The 25,878-nt window shown below is 40.2% G+C and overlaps 1 protein-coding gene across 6 annotated transcripts in view; it reads right to left on the bottom strand.

The window, feature by feature from the left end:
- The window catches only part of Ric8b (RIC8 guanine nucleotide exchange factor B), a 130,268-nt gene that overhangs the window by 58,000 nt on the left and 46,390 nt on the right, over nt 1–25,878 (bottom strand). For all 6 annotated transcript variants that reach the window (XR_002821419.1, XR_002821420.1, XR_002821421.1 and 3 more), the window contains exons 3-4: nt 18,905–19,513; nt 9,202–9,296 (exon numbers count right to left, since the gene is read on the bottom strand). Coding sequence is in view for 3 of the 6 variants with exons in the window: in XM_004623861.2 (XP_004623918.1) it covers nt 9,202–9,296; nt 18,905–19,513 (704 nt within the window). In the remaining 3 variants the exon portion in view is untranslated. The remainder of the gene's footprint in view (nt 1–9,201; nt 9,297–18,904; nt 19,514–25,878) is intronic.

The raw sequence follows: 25,878 nt of genomic DNA, 5'->3' as shown, positions 1-25,878 counted from the left end.
GGATTGAACTCAGGCCTTTGCACTCACCAGGGAAGGACTTATTCAACTGAGACATCTCCCCAGCTCAGGGTCCAATTTCTTGTGCATGTGGAAATTTAGTTTTTCCAAGACTGTCTATTGGATTATGCTTCCTCACTGTGTGTGCTTGGCACTCCTGCTAAAGTACAACTGACCATCTATGTGCGGGTTTACTCCTTGCTTCTCTATTGCTTCATTGGTCTATGTCTGTTTTTAGGTAAATATTATAGAATTTTTTTTAATGTATTTGGTACAGGGTCTCACTACGCAGCTTGGACTCATCCTGATCCTCCTGTTTTCAACCTCCCCAGCGCTACTACAGAATTTTGATTAATTTTTCTTTGTAATATATTCTGGAATCAGGTGGTATAAGATCTCCAGAATTGCTCTTGTTCAAAACTGCTTTGGTTACTTAGTCTTCTGTGGTTCTCCTCAAGGAAGGAAGAAGCGAAGGGTGGAGGGAAGGAGGAAGGGGTGGAGGGAGGCAGGCAGGGAGGGAGGGGACTGTGAAGGAACAGCAGGCAGGCAAAGGACAACTGCACTCCCACTACTCTACCCTCCCTCTTCTTTATGATACGCAAGCTTACGGGTGACACCAAACGCTGTGCTGGCAAAGTACTGGCGGCAGCTGCAGAGGCTTGGCTATGGCGGGGTGAGGAATAAAGCAGAGGGTGCTCGAGGGATACTGAGCACACACGGCAGCCGGCTGGGCTGTATGCAACTGTGCGGGCACATTAAATGATCCCTGGGGATCCCTGCGGGAAGAAACCAGCGGCTGTACCTTTAAAACATGTCTATCTACAAATGTGAAAAAAGTTAAGCTTCGCTAATATTGCTGGGACCCGCTCCTGCCTTAGGTGTCATCAGATGCTCCCGACTCACAACACAGAAGGGCCAGCAGTGTGCTCTGTGCTTGCAGTCTACTTCCTTCACGGGTTACGTTGCACTTTGTATTTGTTCAGTGCAGTGAAGCCTAGATACCATTTTATTCAGCTTTTTACTTTTCTATTCCATGTGGTGCTGGAGATCAAGTCTCGAGTCTCACAGACACTAAATATACACTACTGAGCTACAACCTCAGCCTAACTTTACCCAGTTTTAATTAATTCTTTTTTTTTGGTGGAGCCAGGGATTGAACTCAGGCCCTTGCGCTTGACAGGCAAGTGCTTATTCCACTGAGCCATCTCCCCAGCCCCTTAATTCTTGTAAAATGGAAAAAACTGCTTCAAATAATTCTTTGGAAGAAACCAAAATTGAAGATAGTATTGAAGTAGAAACGGTGGTGCATCTTCTTTCCTTTCCATCAAGAAAACGGCAGAGCCCTTTGTTTGCCATACCACGAAAAGAAGGGTAAAGCGATCAGATGCAGCAGAAAGCTCACAAAACCTGAAGGTTGTCTCCAATATGTCTGTGCCCAGTATGATACTCAAGGGTCTTACCTTAGGTATATGATAATCCCTAAACATTAGCTGCTAGAGCCGTCACCATTAGCAAGCTGTTTAAATATAAAGGACAGAATGGAAGCAGCAGGTTAATTTTAAAAATCCACTTAAAAATAGTACCCTTTATTAGCTCGTCTATTTTTATAATTTATTTCATATTCTAGCTTAGCTGTGTATGTACATAATTTACAGGCAAATCAATGTTAGGGGTGTGTTCAAAAACCTCTGGCCAGGCCTAGATATGACTAAAACATTTGGGGGCCAATGACTCAGGAAACACTAAACAGTTACTTGACAAGGAAAGAAATAGGCTGACCACGCTGAGGGATACAAATTTGATGAAGGGGAAGACTCTCCTCCCCTAAACAAGACAGTCCTCAGTGTGTGCACAGTTGGAAGGGATAAAGCCCCAAGAGACTGGCAATGCACAAAAGCAGGCAGTGTTAGAGTAAGGTGCCAGCAGGCAGAAGAAAAAGGTATGGGAAGAACCCTTGGATAAGAAGAGAGCCATGTAATTTTTACGCAAATGGCAGGAGACTGGAAAGAGCGGGTACAAAGTTTACAGGCAGGAGAAGAAAGCTTTGCGAGTGTTCCTAAGGCTTTGATTACCGTTCAGGGTAAATAAGAGTACATCTATTCACCCCGCTTCCATTCAATCAGTGCAGGTGGCGGGACAGAGGACGGATGAGACAGGTAAGATCTGCACTCTTTTTTTTGTTTTTTGTTTTTTCTGTGTTTAGGACAGGGTCTGCAGGGTCTACAGGGTCTCACTACATAGATCGGACTCGTAGTGATTCTCCTGTTCTCAGCCTCCCAAGTGCTGGGATTAGAGGTGCGCACTGCCATACCCAGTCTCAACTGTCCTCTCAGTGCACCCCGTGGGCAGGGCTGGCACTGCACGCCACGGCTGCTGCACTCTACCTAAGCAGGTGCTTTAGTCCACTGAGCTATCAGGCTGGCCCAATCTGCACTCTTTCTAAGGTCATAATTTAATAAGGAGAAGAAATGATTAATAGGTAGAAAAATAAAAGAACAAGATTATTTCATTTAGTGGTCAAATGCCATGAAATAAGCTAGGTAACAAAATAATGACAGAGTCTGTGAGTGTGTGATTCTAAATGAGGGGGTCAGAGAAGGCTAAATAAACAGGCTACATCAGAGCTGCACTCTAAACAAGAATAACCAACCTCTGAAAGATCTAAGTGGAGGCGTTCCAGACAGCAGACAAAGGGCAGCAAGTGCGAAGGGCCCAGCAGAGCAAGAGGCAGGACAGCTTAGATTCAGAAGTCACTGCACTTGGAATGGGAGGCTCTGGGAGCCGGGAGAGGGGCTGCAGCAGCATCCTGCAGATATTTTGCTTGACTATAAGAAGAGGGGTGCTGTCTGAGCAGAGAGCTCCCATAGGTGAGGTGAATGCCTCTGATCTAATTCTATGGATCCATCCAATAAAACACGACGAAGACAATTTTCCTCATTCAGAAGAAATCTATGTCACGGGCATACAGCGACAGTGAGAACGCACCACCCAATTTATTATACAGAGTTTGCCTGACACTCAGCATGATGTCTCCTCCTTTAGATTAAGTTTCCATGTTGGGGCAGACTTAAGCCAAAGGCTAGACTTTGGTGGCCATGCCAAGTAGTACTCCGAAGGTGCTTAACTCTCCAATCATCCTACATCCCTCTCTGGGATGACATGCCGAATAGCCAAGCTTCCTGAGGAAAAAAACGTTACCAGCAAAGAGGAGGGGAGCGGGGCCTGAGGGAAGCCACAAAGGTTCCACAGAATCATGTATAAAGCACGAGAAAGGGAACCCACCAGAAGAAAAAGATTTCCCAGCGGAGGCTGCAGATCATAAATAGACGCACAGTGGAAAAGCTACCACCCCGAACATTCTCTTAACCTACAGGGAGACAGAAGCCATGACAGTCCCGTCTGGCAGGTTAGGTACAGGTTTCCTGGAGGCTCAGCAGCCTGAGCATACGAGTGTAGCAAGGGGCAGACATGGAAGGGGCACACTGCAGCAGCTGGGACCCGGTGTTTACAGAGAAGAAGGGTAACATGATGAAATGACATTTAGGGACAACAAAGGAGTTAAACTGCTAAGGAGGCTTATGGGAACCTTGAGGCAAGCGAAAAGGAAACATGAGTTGTGGAAGGGGATGGAGAACAGGTAAAAGATGAGAAAGGCTTTCCTCCTCATTCTAGACTTTTTAAGCCTGTCCCTTGCCTAAATCAACAATTTTTACTGAAATAATTCACTGGGAAACTATTCAAAAATTAATGTATCTCTTTATCCTTTTTTCTGAATTAACTTCTAGTATGTATGCCTATCGCCCCTCATAGTGTGCACGTATTCAGAGTATGATCTAGACTTCTAAAGAAAATGTAGACACAATATGGATGAACTGGAGGATACCATTCTAAGTTTAAAAAGCCAGTCAGTGAAAGACACATCTCATGTGATTACATGAGATCCCTAGAGCAGTCAAATGTCCCAAAACAAAGCAGAATGGTGGCTGCCAGCGCTGGGCAGAGGGCAGCACGAGAAGGCTGTGTTTAATGGGTGCAGAGTTGCAGCTTTGCCACCTAAAGGAAGTCTCAGTGGTGGCTTATGGTGATGGGCAGGCGATTTTACACATGTGCTTAATACTGCTCAGCAGTAGACTTAAAAAGTGTTATGACAGAAAAAAAAAGTGTTATGACAGCATACTTTTATAGTCTATTTTATTATGATAAACAATTACTTCTTTTTTCCCATTAAACAATTACAAAAAAACCCTCAATCAGATGTTAAGACACAAATTTAATACTATAATAAGGGGGAAGGGGCTGAAATGTTCCCTTCAATATGCAAGACAAAATGAATTTGTACGTATGTATTTGAGACAAGGTCTTGTTATGTAGTTCAAGCTGGCCTTGAACTCACTATGTAGCCCAAGCTGGCCTTGAGGTGCTCCTCCTGCCTCAGCCTCTCAAGGGCTGGAATTACAGGTGTATGCCACCATACCCAGCAATAGATCAATTTAAGCAAAGAAATAACAAGCAGCTTTGGGGATGCCAATGTACCCAGTGGGGTTGGCAGAGAGGCAGGTAGCTTGAGGGCCTACAGTATATTAAATGAGATCTGGTTCTTCCTTCTTATCAGCACAAAGGCATTCCCATTATACCTTTTTTCCAGGAAAAAATCATGTCCACATGCAACTCCTGGGGCTGCGTGTTTATGCACATACTTACTGACTACTGGCAAGAGTGCTAAAAATACTCTCGGGCCAACAGAAGAGATGGAACGAACATAGGATGTCCTTCAGTAGAGCAGAGGGCAGGTAAGATCTTCTGTCAGAACAGACAGAAGGAAATACAGCAAACAGAAAAACTAAAATGCTGACAGGTGGGAACGAAGGTCGAGGTCTGCAGTCTCTGTGAGCTAACTTCCTTTATCTCTTTATTTCTCTGGGAAGGAAGAAAATGGCACTATCTTAACTGAACAGGTTAAACAGCCAGGCTATTCTTTTTCTAAAAGTACTTTTTGCAGGTTTTGACATTCTGGTATCACAGAACATATCTGGCTTTAGAAACAGCTCAGTAACAGAAAATGGACTTATTTACCTATCACAGGATAAATATATAAGTTCCTAAACAAAATATCAAAACAAAAAATGACCTTAAAGTAGATGTAGAACAAAATATGAGATCTAACAGATAATACGCTCGTCGTTACAGAAGTAACAGCAAAAGCAGTTACTCCCATCTAGCAGGGCTTCCCCACAGCCAGGGCCGGTGCTTCTGTGGCCGTGGGTCGTGCACTCCCCCACTGCCTGGGTTCACAGTGCAAACCCGTGTTCTGTTTTATGTTACTTCAGATTGCCTTCCAATAAATCAGTGGGAAAAAAACTTAGAAAATAATTTCAAAAAATAGAATGATAAACTTGACTTTGAAATGTCCTGAAAAAAAAGATGCTCATGACACATACACACACGAACACACAAGCACATACATACACGCATGTGTACACAAACACAGAAACAACCCTGGGTCACTGCAAAGGAGCGGATTTTAGCAGATATTACAGATCTAGTAAGTTCTTAAAATAGCCCTGAGAGTGGAGTTTTCTCTATTTAAACGGATTAACTTAGAGTCATTACAGGTCACAATGATACTAATCACTTTAATTCTGATTAGAGGGGCATCCAAGGCCATTCCAGACAAACTGCTCAGCCAGCTGCACCCACAATCTCTAAGCAAGCCTTTGAGCAACAGTCCTGTCTGTGGCTGTAGGGACAGGATAGTTTCTGACTTACAGTGAAGCTAATAGATTTTTATCAAAGAAACTTTCGAAGGCAAATTTAAAGGAAATATTAAAAACAAAAATAAACTTGATTAATTTTTAAAAAATTGATTTTACTATTTTCTATGTAATTTTTTCCCTTTTGACAAATACTGGATGCTGTATTTAGATATTACACTCACTTTTCAAAGAAATCCTTGGCAGTACATCTGCAACTAGCAGAAAAATTTCTGTCAAAAGGCTTTCTCCTTATGTCCTTGTATGTATGACTACCTAACTTCAGATTTCTGATTTTGGATAAAAAATAAATTTACTCCTGGGCTTATAAGGCAGTTTTAGGTTTAGTGTCTAGATTTAGTGTCTCTTGATTATGAAAAAATTGCAGTGGGTAGAAATGCTTAATAAAATATTTTTTAGGATATGATTTATTACAGTTACTCTTTTCTCTTTGTCTCTCTGTCTCTGTCTCTCTCTTCTTCCTTTTTCTTTCCTTTCTTTCTTTCTTTTTTTTTTTTTTTTTTTTTTTTGAGACAGAGTCTCCCTTTGTAGTTCAGGCTGGCCTTGAACTTACTGTGAGGCCTAGGCTGGCCTCAAACTCATGAGGATCTTCTTGCCTCAGCCTTTACAGTGTTGGGATTACAGACATGTGCCACCATGCCCAGCTAGTTACACGTGTTTAAACAGGATGGTCAAGCAAATTAAAGGGATGTCTGACCTGCTGCCACAGAACAGAATTATAATCTTGAAGAGACTGATCATTTGGAGACTTATAGGGCAAACAGGACATAAAAATAGCCTATCTAATAAATTCAATACAATGCCAAATAATATAGTGCTGAACATAAATAACATGGATTTGATTGAAAAATAGTAACTAAGGATATATTTCATTTATACTTAGTAATGTTCTATTAAGTTTCTATGTGGGCCAGATTTGGAAAACAGAGTATTTTGAGTGTTCTTTTTACTAATAAGGAGAAAAGGAGATCCTCATAATAATTTCTTCCTAAGGCAAAACAAATGCTGAAGTTACTTCTTTGCAGATCTAAATTTATTTGAATTGTTTTAAATACCATTTGTACTCTTTAATTCTTCTTTTTTCCTGATACTGGAAATGGGATTGAGTCTAGGGCACTGGAACTGAGCTATTCCAGGCCTTTATAAAAAAATTTACAAGTAATTTCATGAAGAAGTTAGATCTTTTTCAGTACTAGGAATTGAGCCCAGGGTGTTTGCATTGAGCTACATCATCAGCCATTTCTAATGTATCTTGAGACAGGAAGGAGTTTCATTAAGTTGGTAAACTGTTTAATGTATCTCATGATACATTAGGCTCAAACTTGCAATCTTTTTGTCTCAGCCTCCCAGAGTGCTGGGATTACAGGCATGAGACACCATACTCAGCCCAAATGTCTTGATACTATAATCCTGATCTAGGAAGAAAAAAGTAAGAGGACTATAAGACACATTAATTTTTACTTAGTTATTCTTAGATAATAACTTTTTTTTAATGCAGTACTAGGGATTTAACCAAGGACCTATCTGCATGTTGGGTAAGTGCTCCATCACCAAGTTAAACCCCAGGTTCCTGTGAAGAAATTTTAACAGTACTTTTCTGATGGATGGTTAAGACCAAGAAAGAACAAGACCTATATAACAAGAAATGTAACTTCTGTATCTGATAAGGCCAGTCAAATCCCCTCAGAATTTAACCTGAAACCCTGTATCGCAGTTTGCAGATCCTTTGTCAGTGTCAGCCATGTGGATGAGTCATGGCCACTGCTTGACCAATTTGCTCTCTGTGAAAGCTTAAGAGAATGTTTTCTCTCCATGTGACTCTCCTTAGGCACATTCTACATCATTGATCACTTTCCTCTGCGGCCCCGAAATCTCCTTGATCAGAAAATTTGGGACACAATTGAGTTACAGGATGTCACAGCACAGATTCTCTTATGTCCTGAGTCCTCACTGACCTTGAAAGGCTAGGGCCAAAATGTTGGCTGTCCTTGTAGCCCTTCTTTTTCTTTAATTTTTGGTCTGCAAACTTAAGTTGTTAACCCTCCAGAAGAGAAGCTTAATGATATTATTATCCTATAATGGAGGCGGTTGAGCTTAACCTCACTATCTGTTAGCAGAAAAGTATGAAAATGAAGTATAAAAAGTAAAGTCATATTGGGGCCAGGGAGATGGCTCAGTAGAATAAACACTTCCCTGGCAAGTGCAGGGCCTGAGTTCAATCCCTGGTTCAGCCAAAAAAAAAAAAAAAGTAAAGTCATATTAATATGATGAGCTGTAAAATGCTCAAGTCAACAACTTTGGACACTGACAGTCTTATGGAAAACCCACTACTATTACGGACTATTGGACCATATTGGTATATTTTGCTGAATTCATGCACCTACAGTATTTAAATGACAATGGAATGCCCTTCTCTGACAAAACTAACCAAAAAAAGGGAATACAAATGAATGACCACTTTGTATCTGTATACTCAAAATAGTTAGGATAGATATACAGCTCCATTCTCTTAACTCAATGAATAGAGAGGTTTATTCTAATAGTGTTTGAGACAGGATATCAGGTCTGCATCTTGTACAATGAATAACCACTAAGACAACAATATGCAATGTATTAATCATTGAAAATGTACTACTAATTGGTTGTGAAACTGTCTCATTGCTATTTGTTTCTCAATAAAATTTTTTTTAAAAAATATTAACAGTAATCCATTAATTGCTCTAATAGATAAATCATAAAATTTTACCTGCTTTAACATATTTTGTATTTTTAAATGTTTTAATACTAGACAATGTATTGTTAGGATTTAAAAAATATTACTGTTTATGATACATACTTTTAAAATGGAATTAATGAGACTGTTAATTAAATTCAGTAGTTAAAAGAAGCACTCAAACCCTACTTCCTTCACTTACTGGGATTGTCACTACTGAGAAATGGATTGATCTCTCAAGTGCCTCATCTACAGAAGAGAGCACTTACCTCCTAAGGTTGGTGTGGTGATTAAAAGAAGTTGGTGTCTGTTTTCAGATCGAGACAGTGTTGGGGTCTGAATCCAAAGCTTTGTGCATGGTGGGCAAACATTCTACCACAGAGCTACACCACCAGTCCAGCAGATAGTCTTTATAAAGAATTTAACACAACGCTAGGCAGAGAAAGTATTCAGTAATGGTGTGATATTATTATTGTTCTGGTTTTTATCATTGAATACAACAAATGCCAGATTTTTATTCTGTTGATAGGACTCAATACAATAAAGTCAAAGACAGCAGAGTAAAAATTTTTCATTAAGCACTCTAGTAATTTCTGACCTACCAGTTACACGACTTACCCTACTATGTCTACTTGCCATACTTACATGAAACAAAATGAGAAACATCAGAACAAGACCTACTGCTGTCTTTCATTGAGAATCAATACAGAGGCAACCCACCTGTGCAGCTCTTCAGTTTTGTCTTCACTTGGACCTACGATTAGTAAACAATGGCGAAGGACAGCTGCCATGACACGGAACTGATGAGAATCACTCTATGCGAATAAAAAAAGGAAAGGAAAATTGGGGGTTGAATGCCTTAACACAGGAGTCTGGTACATTACTACCTATCACCTGCCCCCCAAAACCTGTTACACCATGGAGGGAACAGCAGGGTATTCCAGAATTCCCAGGGTGATGCACTAGTAGCCAGTTGCTCTCACATATGGATAAACACTGCACCTCCAGAAACAGTGACACCAGGGGCTGCTGATCCAGCCATTTTGTTGTACCACTGTTGAAGACTGGATTGTACTGGGGCGTTTTCATTTCTAGAAATCTGGATTCTTCATCCTATAATATACTGCTCCAGTTTACTGGTCACATTAAAAGTCCCACACAAATGTAATGTTATCCTCACATGAAGACAGTTATTTTTGGAGTTAGTTCTACATCCTTTAAAAAAGTCTCATCTCTTAACAGCCAAAATCAATGAGTCCATCAACTTCATTTTATCAATCTTCTTAATCTCTCAGTTACTTCAGAACAACCAGAAAGTTACAAACAAGTGACCTAAGTTTACCCCCTGCTTTCCCATCCTCACTTGCAGGCAGTGACATCAAAGTCAGCCAGAGAGAAGGTGTCTGACAGCAGGAAAGGAACTAAGCTCTGAGTAACCATTGGGTTTACCACTTCATTTGCAGTGAGATCTTGGACCATTAAACTAATTTAGTCACCTATATCAAGGCCTTATCTCCCTTCATCCAGATTATGAGTAATTAAGATGACACACACAATTAGAGATAATTATGATAGCCCAGATAGGCCATATTTCAAGAATGTAATTACTTGAAAAACCTCTTAGTATATAATTGATTTTAAATCCAAGTATATATTATATTCATACAGTCCCTCTCAGAAGATGTCTCTTAAAATCTAGCAAACAGGGACACTTTCATTACTCATAATGTAGATGGCATTTTAAACACATCACCATCATATGCACAGCTGGAGGAGATAAAGGCCTCAGTGGCAAAGTGGAAAAAGCACTGCACTTGGGGCAGGCATCTAGGTGCACTTAGATGAGTCACACAGTTTCTCCTGTATCAAGTTTACTGGTCACTGGTCAGCCTCAGTTTCCCCACATTCTGTTCCACAAACATGAGGTTCTGTTAGGATGAACAAAAATGCTATGCACAAAGCACCTTAAAACTTTCAATAAAACGTGAAGTTGTGGTGGCACATGCCTGTAATCCCAGCTCTTGGGAGGCTGGAAACAGGCGGATCACTACGAGTCCGATCGAGTAGAGAGACCCTGAACATCCTGTAGACCCTTCCCTAAAAGTAAAAAAAAAAAAAAGTGAAGTTGATGTAGAAGGGGTGTTGGAAAGGAAATAGAACGTAAGAGTGACAGGTAAAACAGGTAATAAACACTGCGCGGTGAGGCAGGAGGAAAGGAGAAGAGGGGCCAGTGCAGTCTGGCAGGGTCAAAATGAATGTACTGTTTGCCATCCATTCCCTAATGCCTAGATGAAAATGCTCTCAATATATGAATACGCTTTCACTCCTATCCACATTACACAGAGTGCTGAAACCAGTATCAAACTCCATCATTATAGAACTCCTAGTGGGATGCTTTCCTTGCTTTTGGAAATTAACTGGGAAATGTACTCCCTTTTAAGCTAGATTCTCTTTTATTTTAGATGAAACAATCTTTCTCTTCTCGGTGATGGACAAAACCCTCTTGCAAAACTAACCAACTGGGTCTTTTCATTATCTGTAACTCCAAGTCAAATCCTCTTCTCCATCCCATTCCTCCTTTTGCAGTTTTCCTAACACATATTCCTAAGTCTTTCTGTCTACTGTATCCTCTTTTATCTAAATCTACTGAAATCCATTTTTCTACTCAAAACAACTTTTGAAATCACCTCTACGGTTCACTCTGCTGACTCCTTCTCACCCCAAGTCACAGCTAAAGTACTTCTCAGAGAAGCCTCTTCTTTAGCCACCAGATCTAAGTGGACTCCATCTTTCATGATTCTCTATCACTGTGTCTTTTTCAGTTCTTTCATGTCATCATAATTTGTAATTCAACATGTTCATTTTCTTACATGCATTTTGTTCTATACCATCATAAAACAGAATGTGTCACACACGTTCAATAATTTTAATGCAAATGGTAGGTGGAAAAGGCTAAATTACGAGCATCCAGACAAGTAACACCACAAAATGAGGTACCTATATCACCAGTATGAAAAGTTACGCAGCGACAAGACTAAGAACCCCAGAACTCTCACACCCCTGTGCACTGACAGTCTCCTGCTCCTCAAAGGTAGTCCGCAGCATCACAGGCCAGTGACGGGTCGTCGCTGTACTCCATGTGAACAGAATCCCACAGCCCTCTTGCGTCTGGCTGTGAGACTCACCCACACCGACATGTGCAGGTACAGCTTGCTATTTCACTGCTTAAGAGCAGGGCTGTTCCAGGTGTGGTGTCGCTGATACCCAAAGCCCCAAGAACAGAAGGTGGAACATTTAGAAATATTCTGAGTAGTAGAGATTTTCATTCTCATGGCTAGGGAAAAAGATTTGGTCAAGGTTAAGGAACAGTACTAACCAGTGTTCCACTGGATGAATCTACCAACCCTTATTTTCCATCATACTCCTGATAAATACATGAATTACTAACTGTACGAACACACTTTTTACATGTCATTTGGAATCCACTGGGTATATGCCCAGGGCAGGGGGTGTAGAATCACAGGAAATATCTGTAAGTCAAGTTTAGATGATACAGTCAGGGTCTCACAGCATTTATCTCAACTTATTCTTGTGGCAATCTCTTTACTGCTGCACTGACACTGTTTTACTTTAGTCCTTCTCATGCACATGCAATGGTCTCTCGGTCATAGCACGCATTGTCCTAACAACCAATAAAGTTGAACACCTTTTCACACGTTTACTGGTTATTTGGGTGGCTGTCCTGTGAAGTTCCTGTTCAACCCTTCTGCTTTTTTTTTTTTTTTAATTGGATTGACTTTATTTAGTCTTTTGACACAGGGTTTCACTATGCAACTCAGGCTGGCCTTGAATTTACTTTAGAGTCCATGTTAGCCTTGAACTCACAGTGATCCTTCTGCCTCAGCCTCCTGAGTGCTTGGATTACAGACGTGAGCCACCACACCTGGTCCAATTGACTTTATTTTTATAAATCTGTAGAACTTTTTACCACTTTTAAAAATGTATTTAGCACAGAGTCTACAGGGTCTCACTATGTATCTCTAGACTCATAGTGATCCTCCCGTTTTCAGCCTCACAAATGCTGGGATTACAGGTGCACGCCACCATGCCCAGTCTCAATCGCTGTCTCAGTGTGCCCTGGGGGTGGGGCCAGAAAGGCAGGCCCAGGGACCGAACCCCTGCCTATGCATTCTGCCTAAGCAGGCACTTTAGTCCACTGAGCTATCTGGCCAGCTCTGAAGAGAGCCTTTTATTGCACATATATGCTGCAATATCTACTCCCATTTAATGACCTGCCCTTTAAACTTTCTCTTAAATAAAGATCTATTTGTGAATTTTTAATTTTATTGTCTGATCTTTATTTTGTCCTGTTTTCTTCAGGAGTCTTTGTTTAAGAAGCATTTAACTTAGAAAATAAAGTCATGAAGATAATCTATAGTATTTCATCTTTTATATTAGGTATCTCAACCAACTCATATTAATTTTTTTGTGTTCATGGCAGAGGTAGGAATATAAATTCATTTTTCCCATACAAATTGATCTAGAACGATTTATTTAAAAAAAAAAAACCTATCTCTGGTGACTTTCACATTACCTGTATTAAAAGTCAGCTGACAAGCTGCATATAGGTTTATTTCCAGATTTTCGTTCTCTGTCACTAGACTGGTTCCATCAATGTTGTCAGAGGGCTGCTACCACATAAGCAGCTTTACTTAACAAAGGTGAGGGTGGACACTGCTTCCCCTGTTCTTTCTACATGGAATTTCCGCATCTTCTTCATCAGTGTTTCATTTGTTAAATAAGGTTAGGATTCCTGTCTCACAAGAATGTCAGAAAAGGGCTGGGGAGATGGCTCAATAGAATAAGTGCTTTGCCTGGCAAGTGCAAGGGTCTGAGTTCAATCCCCGGTTCCACACACACACACAAAAAAATCAGAATAGATTAATGGCAATTGCTCTTCATAAAACATATAAACAGCCTATATACAACTGTTATTTTCTTGCCTCATAATTTAGTTTTAGTATCTTTAAGCCATGAATAGTCTCTCCTCTGAACTGATAAACCTTCAAAGTCTGAGAAAGAAAAAAGTGCCTAAGATCAGAAGATAAAGGAAAAGACAAGTGAGCGTCAGACTTGGTTGTGATGGTAGAGATCAAAACAGTAAGTAAAAACTGAGAAATTCTTTGGGATATCTTTATACAATCTTCACTTGCTAATTACACTCTACTACTATACTACTGCTTTTTCCCTCTTCCATGCAAACTGTAAGATTTAACTTTATTTGGTAAAAGTTTCAATTTTTCTTTTATTTTTTCATTTAAAATTTTGACCTATCAAGGGGGCCGAGGAGATAGCTCAGTAGAATAAGCGCTTGCCTGGTAAGTGTAAGGGCCTTCAATCCCCAGTTCTGCAAAAAATAAAAAATAAAAAATTAAATAAAATAAAATTTTGACCTATCTAATCAATGCCCCAAACCCCAAAGGGATACCTAGTGTATATGACATCTGAAGCTAGTATACATGGCTGATGTGATTCTTTATTGTTATTTTCTTTATTTATATTTTTAAATATATAGAAAATGCTGATAAGAATAGTAAAGAATGTAACAGTCTGCTACGGTTTAAATGCTCCTGCTGCAGTGCACACTGAAATCTAACTTCCATGGTACTGGTACGGCGGCGTGGTGTGGGAGTGCTTAGCAGGGTTCAGCTCCTGAAGACCTTGCCCTTCTGAGCCCTTCAGTGCTGTCTTCATGCAGTGCCTTAGGGGTCAGCCCCTTCTGCGCTCATGTGCTCCCGCTGTCCCTCAGACATGCAAGTGGATGCTCCTTCTCCAAACAATGCCTTCCCCAATGAGATGCTGTAGCAAGCAGGCCCAAACAGAGCCCCACAAAGCTCTCTGATTGACAAATTATGTCTGTGGTGTTCTGTTACAGGAGCTGAACCTGGACTTGGACACAATTGTACAGCCACCTGTTTCTACGTCTAGTTTCCCTGTTAGACTTAGTGCTCGGAGGGCAGTGATGTTTTACCTTGCATGTCACCTGCCTACCACAGAGCTTGGTGCAAAATGCTCAACAGCTGCCGGAAAAATGGTTATGCAAAATAGTAGTATATTTTATTTTTCCATAATTCCTTCAAAGTCTCTGGACTATTCACCAAACCCCTTCTGTTACAATGTGGTATTCTCAAAGAACTTCTGTGGAGGGGGCCAGGGATACAGCTCAGTGGCTTAAGTGCCTGCTTGGCAAGCACAAGGTCCCAAGTTCCCTGGTACCGCCAAAGAAGAGAACTTCTATGGAAACTCAGTGCTTTATCTCCCTGCACCAGCATCTTCTGAGTACTCAGCTAACTTGTGTTTCTCTGCTCGCACTTGGCTGGCTGGTCCTTGTATGGGTCTCTTACATCGTACTGATGCTTAGGACGCACCACAGAAGGCAAAGTGTGCCATGGAAGGATCCCTCAGGCGTGCCCTCCTCCATCGACAGACACACTGAGGAAAATAGTAAGGCAAGAAGAACACGGGTGATTTCAATTAACTTTCTTAGCATTAATTTTTAAGTCCTGCTAAAGGAGTCACTTGGCCTTTACAAACATGCTACCTCTAGGAAAGGGAGAGAGTGCACGAGAGAAGTGACAGAATTCATGTGCAGCAGCAAGGTCAGCCCGGTATCCACTGAAAGGAAAGGAATCTCCAAATTAATCTGTTGATGGCATCAACAGCCAGGCAGGAACTTAACCATCAGACAAGGATCTAAAATGAACAAATGGTACTAATTTGTTAAACCTCAAGGGAAACCTAGTTTATTCTTTTCTAGTTTTGGTGAATTGTAAATGAAATCCATCATAAAAATATCTGCTAGTGCAGTTAAAACCAAAACCAAGTATCTCCATTTTCTGTAACTGTTAAGTTGTGAAATACACAAAAAAATGTCAAAGTGAAGTGCCTGGCTTTGAAAAGGAATATCCAGAACTAGCATTCTGAAGGTCAGTTTGACAATATACATGAAAACAAACTTTACAAATTTTTTGGGGGCCAGCTCAGCCCACTCTGGAGGCAGGGCTGGGTGGCATGTGGAGGGGCGGGGAGTGGGGGATAGAACCACCATCTCTATGCTTGCCTAAGCAGGCACTTTAGTCTGCTGAATTATCTGGCCAGCCCTATGATTTTGAAATCATTTGGTCCATCAATTTCAGAAATGCATTTACAAAGGTTTTACAACAAGAAAAGTCATTGTATTAATATTTAAAACAACAATAAATTGGAAACAATTTAAGTGCCTAAATATTTTATATGGATAATTTCTTTGTACTTACAACTATTTTTATATTTACGAATATTCTTTCATAAGGTTTTATCATCTATAACAAATAAAAGTTAAGAGTGTGGCTGTCAAAATATTTTTGTTGTTGCTGATGAAGAATGATTTTTATCCTTCAAATAAAATCTTATTACAGAGAAGCCACAATAAGCAACAACCACCAAAAGAGCTGTTTCTAGAGTGAGATGGAGAGCCAGCGAGACTACCTACCCACTCAAAGAGGCCACAGCTAGACAGCTTGTACCTTACAGGGACCCATTTTGAAAACTACTCCCTTTCTTTGGCAGTGTTGGGTATTAAAACCAGGGGCTCACACATGCCAGACTAACCCCAGCCTTGAAACCAGTACTCTTCAATAACATTCTCTGTAAAGTTGTGGGAGAAAAATTATAAAATGATCACATTTTTATGTTTTAAATGTTTAAGTTTTTATTTTCTGTGGTGCTGGGGATCAAACCCAGAGCCTTGTACATGCAAGGCAAGAGCCCACCCACTGAGCCATGTCCCCAGCCCCTTGATCATATTTTCAAAAACGTATGTATAGTTGTTTATGCATCACACAAAGAAGAATGTTTCTACAAGTAATCTGTATTCACTGCTTATTAGCCTTCTCCTAGATATTCTACAGTGAGTATGTATTATTTTCATAAGAGGGAAAATAAGATTATTTTTAAAGTTGGATTCTTCTATTAAATAAGCTTTCATATCCCTTTAGCTCAGCTGGACTTTGGAGTAATAATTCTTTGGGTGCTTGCTTAGCTTAAGTAAGAGATATTTTACATTTGACAAATCAGGGAAACACTACACCTAGGAAGGTAGACTCTTAGTAGCACGTCCCTTGGTGCTCTTAGAGATTTCTTTATGCTAAGTTGCAAGAGCCGCATTGAAAATGACTCCGTGCTTTGGCTTCTATATTTTCTCCTATGCTGTGTCAATTTCAGGGAAATCCTCCATTCTTCAAATGGCTGCATCACATCTTCAGATCTCAGGAAAGATCTTCAAAAGTCTCTGACTACACTACATACTTCCAGTTACTGCACTGATTCCTAGCACTTAACACAACTGTGTATTTTTTTAATGATTTATTGTGCGTTTCATCTACAAAACTGAAGTTTCATGAAAGCAGACAATGAGTATTATTTGCTAATACATTACAAAATGTCCCACATAATGTCTACCAATTGTCCATAAATATTTGTTGAGTGATTGAATGAATAAATATTTGCTAAAAGTGTGACTTGAAGACTCATGAAGACATTCTTTTCTAAATGGGTTGGTGAGGATCCTATTTCCAACTTGGTATTTCTGCAAATCTCAATAACAGGCATGTTAACTAAGCACGTTTCATCATGGCCGTGCCCAATGAGCCACGACTCCCAGAAGGGACGAAGTAGTCCTTTATAGTAGGAGCTTGCATTCTTTCAGCACCACTGTTACTTTAAACTGAAACACATTAATGAGGGTTCATCTCAGTTCAGTGATTTTTTTAGTACATGCCAGCCCACACATACACTGATGTGAAATCACTGAATTATAAACTGTTTTTGTCAGGCCTTTGGATAGTATGAGATACTACTCAGTGCATAACTTAAATAGCACGGGCTCAACGGTAGCATCTCAACAATTTCAGAGGAGCTCTTGCAGCTAAAGGCATATCTTAAAAACATCAAAACAAGCAGTGTAAAAAAAATAACCATAGAATGTACCAAATAAGCATAGAAACATAACATTTTAAATACTCACAAATATTTGGTTTCAAAGCATAAATGGAGCATGTGGGCTTTCTACATCTTTTCCTGCCAAGTCTCAGGAAAAAAACTCTCCAGACTACAGTCATTTAAAACAGCTGTCAGGACAGATTTTCAAATATTTGATTTCAAAATACAAACTTATCTGCACTTTAAAACTCAGGGAATATCTGGGATATTCCCACTACCTCACTGCACAAGATGCCCTTCTAAAGTGGGCTGCAGGCAAAAACAGACCTGTATTTATGGGTGAGAACTATTTCAAATGCACATAGCAAATTGTTAACCCAAATACTAAATTTAGAATTGTCTTTCTTTTTAAAGGTGGGGGTAACTTTCACTACCTATTAGAGAAAGAAAATGTGAAGTGTAGGAATTGCAAAGGAAAGGAAAAGAGTTCATGGCCACTTCATGTGCAACTGCTGACTTTCTTTTCTAAGTTTTTAGCATGTTGTTCTTGTAGGCACTCAAATATAAACTATGAAATTTACCTCACTTTAGGTTGCTGGAAGGCCCAAGAAACAGAGAAGGATCTCAGTCTAAAAATAAATCAACTCGTTTAAAATAACCTTTCCCACACTCTGGTGTAATTAGGGTTGCTTTCTAGGACTGTGTTTACGTGGCTGTCAGCTAGGAGCCCTACACTTCTGACAGCTAGCTAACACTCTTAACACTTAAGAAGCCTGGGGTGACAGGTGGATACACAGCATTTTTTATTCTTCTGAGCAGACAACAATTCTGATTATCAATTTCAATTGGCTGGATTTATCTTAACTTTTAAGAGCGCAGCCATTAAAAGTACCTTTACTTTAACAAAAATATTGTTTTATTTCCCTTCAAATCTTAAAAGTTAAAATTCACTTCTGAGAAATGCACTGTCAAAACAAGTTACAGTACAACACAAAAAATTAACTACATATGACATTTTACAAAACAGTAGTCCATCTTCACCCTATGATTCTGATGGGTATTATACAAACAGAAAGAATGAAGCAACAGTTAAGAAGTGTGTCAGACAGGCTCTGGGAGGCTGAGGCAGTGGGACTCCAAGTGCTAGCCCCACCTGGCCAACTCAGTAACTCAGTGAAACTCCACCTCAAAATTAGAAAATTTTAAAAAAAGGGGCTGGAGATATAGCTCAGTGCCAAGACCCTAAGTTCATCCCTAGTACTGAAACAATAAAACAACAAAAGAAATATATCGTAATTCACACAACTGATTAATGGAATCAAGAACTTGGCGCGCTTTCCAACTTGGCATTCTTCCCTTACAGGCAACTATAAGAACACTCCAGATTAAGGAAATTCCGGCAGACAAGATTCCCCTTTCACCCTCCCAACCTTCCCAACCTTACCTCTTTGGGCACCTTCCAACTGTCTACTGTCACGTTGAAGAGAGCTTTGAGAGCTTCAACAGCACAGTCTGTCTCCTGAGGTGAGAGCGGAGGCCCATTACGGTCTACGGCCGACTCATACTCATCGGTCCACTTGATGCTAAAGGCACTTTCCAAGACCTGGGTTAGCAGCGGTAGTCCTTGGAGCTCATAGCGCAACTGTGACCTGATGTCAGTGTGCAAAAGTGACAGGAGGAAGAGCAAGCGCAGGTCAAAGCATTTAATGTCACTGATAAACTTCCGGTCCTTGCACTTTCTTAGGAGGTTACAGAGCTTTGCAGCAAGATTAAGCTCCAGGCTGAGCTGCTGCGCCGTCTGACTGTTGAACACTATGTTACACAGACACTTCAGCGACTCCACAATAACGGGGAATTCGGACACCTTCTCCAAAGAATCATCTGACTCATTCAGCTTGGCTAGTCTCAGCAGTATCTGCATGTTTTCCTTAGTTGTTACAGGAACTAAAATCTTTTTATCTCTGGAGAGAATACGGAGTACTTCCAGGCAGGACACCTGACACGATGTTGGGACATCCTTTACAAGGACTTTAAATATGCCTTCACAGAGTTTCTGAAAAACAAGAGCAAGTATGCAAAAAGCATTATTTGGTTTAAATCATTTAAAAGATAATGCTTCTCTACTGATACATTTAATAGCAACTAAGGATCTGGCTAGAAAAGGATTTTAAATAAATTACAAAATGCTGGTATTGAAAAAGCTTATATTTGGCATACGTTTTTACTTTACAGACACAAAATGTGAAGGCCAGAGAGGGAAGTTTGTGGCACCACTGCAGGGTGAACTAGTGCCGTAGTAAGACTACTATGTGTGCCCACCTTCAAAGCCCATTATTTGTCCTATAAAATCACTTACGTGATTTTAAATTGGTTAGTTTTAAATGTTATAGCTTCAAATGCTTTATTCTTAATGACTTTTTAACATCAGACTAAATACGTATCAGGGAAACAGGTGGCAGCCCATCTGGATCACAGCTGTCCCCTCCGTAGAAACAAAGGTTAATGCTTCAGAACTGGTTTACAACTCCCCACCGTATGCACTCTTATAAAATGACTTAAGGAAGCACCCTTTCTGCAGGGTTCCAGTTGTGTTATTTCTTGTGGATTTATAGTTCTTGTGGAAGTAGTTCAATGTTTCAGAAAACCAGAATCCTATCTAGCTAAGAACTAATAACAGTTAATGATCAAATGCCTCCAGAAAAGGACTTTTGCTAGCAAGCCAATAAAAATTATTCCAAGTGTTGGGTTCCAAAGAGAGTTTGCCAGCACATATAGTATACTCTTCCTTGGAGTAACTGCAAAAAGCTGATCCCTCCAGCAAATTTAACTGCAAAAGTGATTGCACTGGATGGGCATATTACAAAAAAGCTCTTCCTCCTCCAACCAGCTCAATTCCAAGACACAGAGCTTAGTGTCTTCAGTAAGGACAAAATCTTGAGCTCCTCTATGTTCTCTCTTTTTTTGTTTTGGTGGAATTGGGGATTGAACTCAGGCCCTTGCGCTTGCCAGGGAAGCGCTTATTCTACTGAGCCATTTCCCCTGCCCTCTCTGTTCTCTTGATACAGGGTAGAGAGTGTAATAAGGAATGTAGCAGTCTTGGACCAAAATCTTGTTACACTATCTCCATAACAATTCTTTTAGGATGAACTCAAAGTGTATTCTATCTTGTATTTTTTGAAAAAGTAATTATATCATTGCTAAATTTAATAATCACTGATCATTCTCTCAAAATTTAATGTTGGGTTTTTTTTCTTCTTTGTTTTTCCCCCCACAAATTGGAGATTTGGGTCTCTCAAGATTATCTGAGCATGTATAATCAGCCCATTGGTACACGTCTCTGTACATCATTACGCCTTCCACAAAATTTACAAGGTTTCTGTTAAACGATCAGCAGACTAACTTTTTAAAAAGAAGCTAAATAGGGTCAAACACTACGATCTTGGCAAGAATTGCAGGCGATGCTCAATTTCTCAGTACACCTTCGTTACACAGCTATGGAAATACTAAGTTTAAATGTAAATGTGTTCTCTAAATAGAAGGATCTTTATCTGACAAGCTAAAAACAACTTCAAAATAATGTCAACTATATCTCTGTCATAGATGATGTCTACAAGGAATTTTCTTTCAATGCTTTAATGTTACTGTTACAGCAGTTTTTCAAATGAATGTAGCTGGGGGTAGAACAAGGTGTTATGTGCCTATTACTAAAATTATGTAGGGCAGGGAAATCTTTCAACTTCAAATCATTCACATTTAGGACAAAAATATATATTCTACATACTACTTTCTCACATGGTATCTTCCTGGGGGTAAAATAAGATCACTTTTGCCTCGATATAATTTTATTCAAAAAGAAAATCATAAATCTTCCTATTTAAGTTAGAAATATATAACTAATCAATGTATTAAAAATTACATATCTAATAGTGCAAAAGCATCTTTAGTTTCTTCTTTCCTAAATCCAAATAACAGTACCAACAATAAAATCCAAAAACAAACAAAATTCACGGACAAATTGATTTCAAATTGTCTTGAGAAACTCTGGGATCTATGAAGGAATACAGAAGAGATCAGCAGTGCCTACAAAATTTATAGTTAAAAACTTTATCTAAACCCTTACAAGTGATCAGCAACAAAGTCAAAAGAGATTTTGTTTCAAAACAGTTTTCAATCCTAATTGAATGTTACCATTTCCTGAGACAGGTCTATTCCACACAATGAATATCAGGTAGCTTTTTGCTATCGTCTCATACTGTGTCTCCCCTTAATTTTACCCAACCAGTACTATACTGTTTCAGGCGCTATAGGTTTTTTCAGAAGTGCTGAAATGAACCCCAGGCCTTGTATGTGCCAGACAAGTGCTCTACCACGGAGTTACAGCCCCAGCCAATAGAAGTATGTTTTAAGTTGATTTTACTTTTCCTAAAACAGGTCCTCTCTTCTCTCACATTTTCTGCACCTTCCTGTTGCCCACAGAATGCAGCTGAAATGACCCCACTGAGCCTTCCCACTGGGGTCTCCTGTCACACCCCCCGCCTTGTTCTCTAGGCATTTGGAGCACACCATCAGTCCCGAGACAGCGTGCCTTGAGGCTTTCCTTTGCTGTTCCTTTGGCCTGGAGTGCCCTGCTGCCACAGCTGTGCATCAGGACCCTACTCTTCTTCTCAAGCTTCCTTTGGAAGCTGAGACGTCTATAAGCTCCCAAGTCACTCCTCTTTGCTCTCTGTGTGTGCCTCCCACAAGGACCTACTGGTATACACTGGTAAGATACCACACTCCTCCAGGATCCTTGAGACTTAGGCTACTTTTCATCTGCACCCTAGCGGCTGGCCTATGTGTGCAGTGGAAGTGCAAGAGAGCACTGACAGAGACGGCACACGCTGAAGCCTACCACCTGACTCCCCTGCACCTTCCAAAGCAGGGCTCTTCTTCTCCTCTATCAGCCACAATTTACTATTAAGCCTCTTGCCCTCTTTCCAAGTACAATGAATCATCGTTACATTGTTTAACGAATAAGCTTTTCATTTACTTTTAAGTACAGTGATATCTTGGTTGTTGAGCAGCTCCATGGTTGAACTTTCATACTACCTGAACAACAAAGTTTGAAAGAAAGTCTGTTCAGTGTTAGCAACTTCGCTCTGTAGTGAAACTAAAAGTCTAATCTAAAAAAACTTGTATAGGCTCTGGCTGAGTCACATGGCATCTCAATATGGACGAAAAGGGGTGACACTTCAGCCCGAGTGCTGCTTTCACCCAGACCACACGTACAGCACTCACGTTACTACGTTCAAACACTCATCACTGAGCTTTTTGTGTAAAGTATTATAGCAATGACTCCAAAGAAAGTGACACCAGCAGCTAAGTTACAAGGAAAACTGGAAGAACCATGATGGAATTAAGGAACGAAATCATTGTGAAATTTGCTGAATTTCTGGAAAAACGAATCTATAAATGTAATGTTTAGGCCTCAGAACCACTTGTTGGCTTTCCACTATTTCTGACGGGAAAAGAACGTTCAGTTCTCAGACTTTTGGTGTTTCCACATGAATTTGGAATGAATGGAATTTGACAACTTGAGGTATCACTGTTATTTGTTATACACGTCTATGTTATTGTTGAATTTATTTATTTTTCTATTTTTATTTTTATTAATTTTATTGAGAAAAAGCAGTGAGACAGTTTCAAAACTGATTAGTAGGGCAGTTTCAATAATTAATACATTGCATATTGTTGTCTTCATAGTGGTTATTCATAGCACAAGATGCAGACATGATATCCTGTCCAAACACTATTTGCACAAATCCTTCTTCTCATCAATTTATTTTTTAATCTGAAAATTATTTGGATATCTTCGGTGACGATGGAACACAATTTTTCCCATTAAAATCAGTGAAAATATTTTCCAATTTAATAACTTTTTACTTTAGAGTTCAGGTTTTCAGGAATGAACTTAAAGTTGTAAAGCAAGGTTAAGTATGCTTATAAAATGCAATTGCAAAAGTTTTAGCAAAAGCCCTTTGAAATGCCATTAACTTAGTAAGCCATGGCTATTTTTATGGTCAGACCATGAGACCCAGCAGGACAGAAACTTAAGAGTCAGATCTCAGAGGGTCCCAAATGCCACTACCATGGCATGGTTTGCTCCAAAGCTCAAGCCATAGCATAGACTACAGTACTGGTTCTCTAACTTTAGCACACAGCACAGTCACCAAATCCACCCCCCCATATTGTACAGTATGCTACAAGTTTCTCATTCAGCAGGTGTGGGGCGAGGCTCCAGAATAGGGACTTTAAGCAAGTCTTCAGTTGATGTTGCTGACAGTGGTGGTTGCAATGGGCTGAGAAGACCTGGATGTTGGAGGACGTTACCTGAGGGCAACTGACCAGATACGTGCATCAAAGCAGGAAGGTGAGCATGAGAAAGTCAGCAGGGGTGAGGACTATTAGTGGCAAGTACTTTGACCTCACTGCCCTATGCTAAGAATGTGTAAGGGTAGCAGGGACAGGAACAGGTTATCACTACCTGGTCATCACCTTTCCTAAAACTTAAAGGAACACTAGAAGATGGAACGCTTTTGAAGTCAGTTCTGGGCTTAACGCTTGTCTATTCTACTGTGGACCCTAGAACCAGAACAGCCTAACAGGTAAGAGTAGGAGTTTGGGTTCAGATTCCTTGCAGTTCAATCTTGGCTCTTCTGTTTACTAATGGTATGACCTTTCAAGTTACTCAGTTTTGCTGTGCCTCATTTTTACTTAAGAATTAAATGAAGAGCCGGCCAAACAGCTCAGCGGATTGAAGCGCCTGCAAGCAGGCACAGGCACGGGGGGTTTGATCCGCAGGCCTGCCGTGTCAGCCCCGCCCCCAGGGTGCACTGAGACAGTGATTGAGAGTGGGTGTGGTGTTTACATGGGTGGATGACTTCAAGTCCGATCTACATAGTGAGACCTTGAACACCTTTTACACCCTTCCCTAAAATACAAAAAAAAAAACAAAACCCAAGAACCTAAATGAAATCATACATATTATTCAGATGCTTGGAGTTAGATAAATGTTTAGTACCAATGAACAATTACAAAATTATAAATATAAAATTATAAAATAAAATCTCCAAGTCCTCTGCCTGACATTTAAGACCCTCTAAATCATCTTCTGGACTATTCCTAACCATCCTGCCCAGCGCCAAACCTTCCCAAACTATCTCACAATAAACTCTTGCTTTCTTACCACTTCCCCTCTACATGCAGCCATCTTGCTCCTCCTGTACCTACTTCTGTTTTAACTGTTCTCCAAAGTTAAGCTTAAATTCCACTTTGAATATAAACTTTTCCTAACACTTCCACCCCAACACTCTTCCTTTCTATAGAATACCCCAAACCACAATTCCTAGAATTTCTTTTGTTTCACACATTTGTCCTTTTAGCTTTCTTTCTGCAAGCATCCCTCCACTACTGTAAGTTCACTGAAGGCAGAAAGTGTATCATTTTTTTATAAAAGAATAAAATGTACTGTGGTGACCTGACTCAAAAAGACCTGAGGTTTAATACCTGGCTTTGCTACCATGTGATTATAAGTATGTATGTGCGTGAACTGCTAGTTGTGTGTTACAAGCCATCTATGTAACTGTTCTGAGTCTTAGTGTCCCATTTGTAAATGGAAATGCCACCACCCACATCTCCTAAGGATGTTATAAAAGAAAACTCTGCTACACAGTAAGCACTTTTTTTTTTTTTTGTATTCAGTATAGGGTCTATAGGGTCTCACTACATAGATCGGGCTTGTAGTGATCCTTCTGTTTTCAGCCTCCCAAGTGCTAGAATTATAGGCGAGCGCCACCATTCCTAGTCTCAATCGCTGTCTCAGTGTGCCCTGGGGGGCAGGGCTGGCACAGCTTATGGTGCCAGGGATTGAACCTGGCCCCTGCGCTCTGCCTAAGCAGGCGCTTTAGTCTGCTGAGCTGTCTGGCAGGCCCTAGTAGGCGCTCTTTAATGGTGATTATTATTTTACTTTATAACTGTTGTAGCCTTTAGCAGAACAACTAGAACACAGCAAGCAACCCCCCATACACTGATTAAATGAGATAGTTACATAAATCTGATGCATTAAAGAAGCCCATTAATATTTGTGATGCTGCTGTTTCCTAAGAAGGAAATAAATTAGCAGAGGTTGTTCTTATGATCATACTGGTGAGGTGATTTACCAATACGGATATAAGCTTTCTTGCACACATAGAAGTTATATGCTTCCTGGGGCCAGGGAGATGGCTCAATGGAATAAGCGCTTGCCTGGCGAGCACAGGGGCCTGAGTTCAATCCCGGTTCTGCCAAAAAAAAAAAAAAAAAAAAAAAAAAAAAAAAAAAAAAAGTTATATGCTTCCTGCTGGGGATGTAGCTCAGTGGCATAGCACCTGCCTGGCAAAC

This window comes from Octodon degus, unplaced genomic scaffold (assembly GCF_000260255.1).
Source record: "Octodon degus isolate 3935 unplaced genomic scaffold, OctDeg1.0 scaffold00004, whole genome shotgun sequence".
In the NCBI taxonomy this organism is placed as follows: domain Eukaryota; kingdom Metazoa; phylum Chordata; class Mammalia; order Rodentia; family Octodontidae; genus Octodon; species Octodon degus.
This window is presented reverse-complemented; position numbering and strand designations above follow the sequence as displayed.